The sequence below is a fragment of the Chaetura pelagica genome, unplaced genomic scaffold (assembly GCF_000747805.2).
Source record: "Chaetura pelagica isolate M959 unplaced genomic scaffold, ChaPel_1.0 scaffold1939, whole genome shotgun sequence".
Lineage (NCBI taxonomy): Eukaryota > Metazoa > Chordata > Aves > Apodiformes > Apodidae > Chaetura > Chaetura pelagica.
This window is the reverse complement of record NW_009954670.1, coordinates 10,003-11,587: the sequence shown is the minus strand read 5'-3', so window position 1 is coordinate 11,587 and position 1,585 is coordinate 10,003. Positions and strand designations below refer to the sequence as shown.

General features: G+C 65.7%; 1 protein-coding gene across 1 annotated transcript in view; it reads right to left on the bottom strand.

Moving 5' to 3' along the window:
* LOC104395861 (SEC14-like protein 2) overlaps positions 1–1,585 on the bottom strand; it is a 3,567-nt gene extending 1,982 nt beyond the window's left edge. Inside the window, exons 1-6 of the mRNA XM_010005606.1 lie at positions 1,513–1,585; positions 1,362–1,405; positions 1,151–1,210; positions 883–1,071; positions 333–428; positions 59–119 (exon numbers count right to left, since the gene is read on the bottom strand). Of these exons, the coding sequence (XP_010003908.1) occupies positions 59–119; positions 333–428; positions 883–1,071; positions 1,151–1,210; positions 1,362–1,373 (418 nt within the window). The 5' untranslated portion in view covers positions 1,374–1,405; positions 1,513–1,585. The remainder of the gene's footprint in view (positions 1–58; positions 120–332; positions 429–882; positions 1,072–1,150; positions 1,211–1,361; positions 1,406–1,512) is intronic.

The window sequence follows — 1,585 nt, the reverse complement described above, 5'->3', positions numbered from 1 at the left end:
TGTGTGGGGGGGGTTCAGCACCCAGCTGGGGGGAGGGGGGCCCCGGGGCTGAGCTCACCCTTCACGATGAACAGGCGTTTGAGGGACTCGGGGTAATTCTCCTCAAACATGGACAGGATCTGCAGGACGGGGGGTGAGAGCTTCAGGTCACCCCCATCCCACATACCCACCAGGGCAGGGGGGAGCAGAGCACGGTGCAGGCTGGGACCCCCACCCCAAAATGTCAGGGGGAGCCTCTTGTGTCATCTCTCGGGGCCATGAGTCAGCCCAGATCCCTGCGTCACCGTGTCCCGGCCGTGGGACAGGGACAGCTGTGGTCACTGCCTCCTCACCTCCCCGTAGGTGTCCACAGCAGGTTTCCAGAGGTGCTTCAAGCCCAGGCCCTCGCAGTCATAGATCATCATCACCATCTCAATGTGCTTGCCCAACTGGGACAGGAGGACGGCGGGAGGGTCAGGCAGCACCCGGCCCCTGCAGGGACCCGTGGGAGGGGGCTTCTGGCCAGCCCTGGGGACAGGGTGGTCCCCAATGGGCTGGTCCCCCCTGGCCAGAGCCTCCTCCCAAGTGTCGGAGAAGGGGCATCACTGGTGTGGGTGCTGGGACAGGGACACAGGCTCGGGGACGTGGGCTGGGGGGATGGACAGGACATGAACTTGTGGGGCTGAGGACAGTGGGTGTGGGGACTGCCAGGATTGGGACTTAAGGGGCTGCAGAGGACAGGAGGTGGTGGAGATGGACGAGACATGGACTTAGGGGGCTGGTGGGGACAGTGGAGACATGGGCTGGTGGGGATGGACAGGAGGTGGTGGAGATGAGGATTGGTGGGGAGAGTGAGGACATGAGCTGGTGGGTCCAGTGGGCCACGGGCAGGTGGGAGCCCACCTTCTGGCTCTGCTGCTGGCACTCCTGGCGCAGCACCTCGCAGTCACGGAACTTGTTCTTGATGAGGTCCTGCTTGGAGGCGGAGAAGAGCAGCCCCTTGGCGTCCAGCGGCCCGATGATCTCGTACCAGATGGGGCTGCCCTCCCGGTCGTACCCCCACAGCCCCCCCGGCATGTACTTCCCGATCACCTTTTTGGCAGGGGGGGACACAGCACAGCCCCCCAGGGTGGGGGGATGGATGGGGACAGTCCCATCCAAGGACACCCACCTCGGGGGCTTGCCAGGCGATGATGTTGTCGGCATCCATGTGCTTCCGGACCTCGACGTGCTGCGAGGGGGGCACGGAGCCAGGGTGAGGGGTTTTGGGGGCACCCCATGGGCAGGTCACCCCCAAGGAGGGGGAAAGGGGCTGGGGTGGTGGCTCATGCCATGGCGTCCCACCCCCAGGAGGCACCTGGGAGCTGGAGGTGTCCTCTCACCTTGCGCAGCATCGCCTCCGACTTGGGCAGGTCGAAGCCACGCGCTGCAAGAGAGCTCAGCGTCAGCCCGGGGGGCCCACCCGTGTCTGCAACCACCCCTGGAGCCTTCCAGCCCCCCCGCCCCCTGTGTGTCCCTCACCCCCGCGGTTACCTCGAAGCCATTTCAGGAGGAAATGGTCGTCCTGGGAGGGCAGGGAGGGCAGCACATCCTGCAGGTTCTGCCG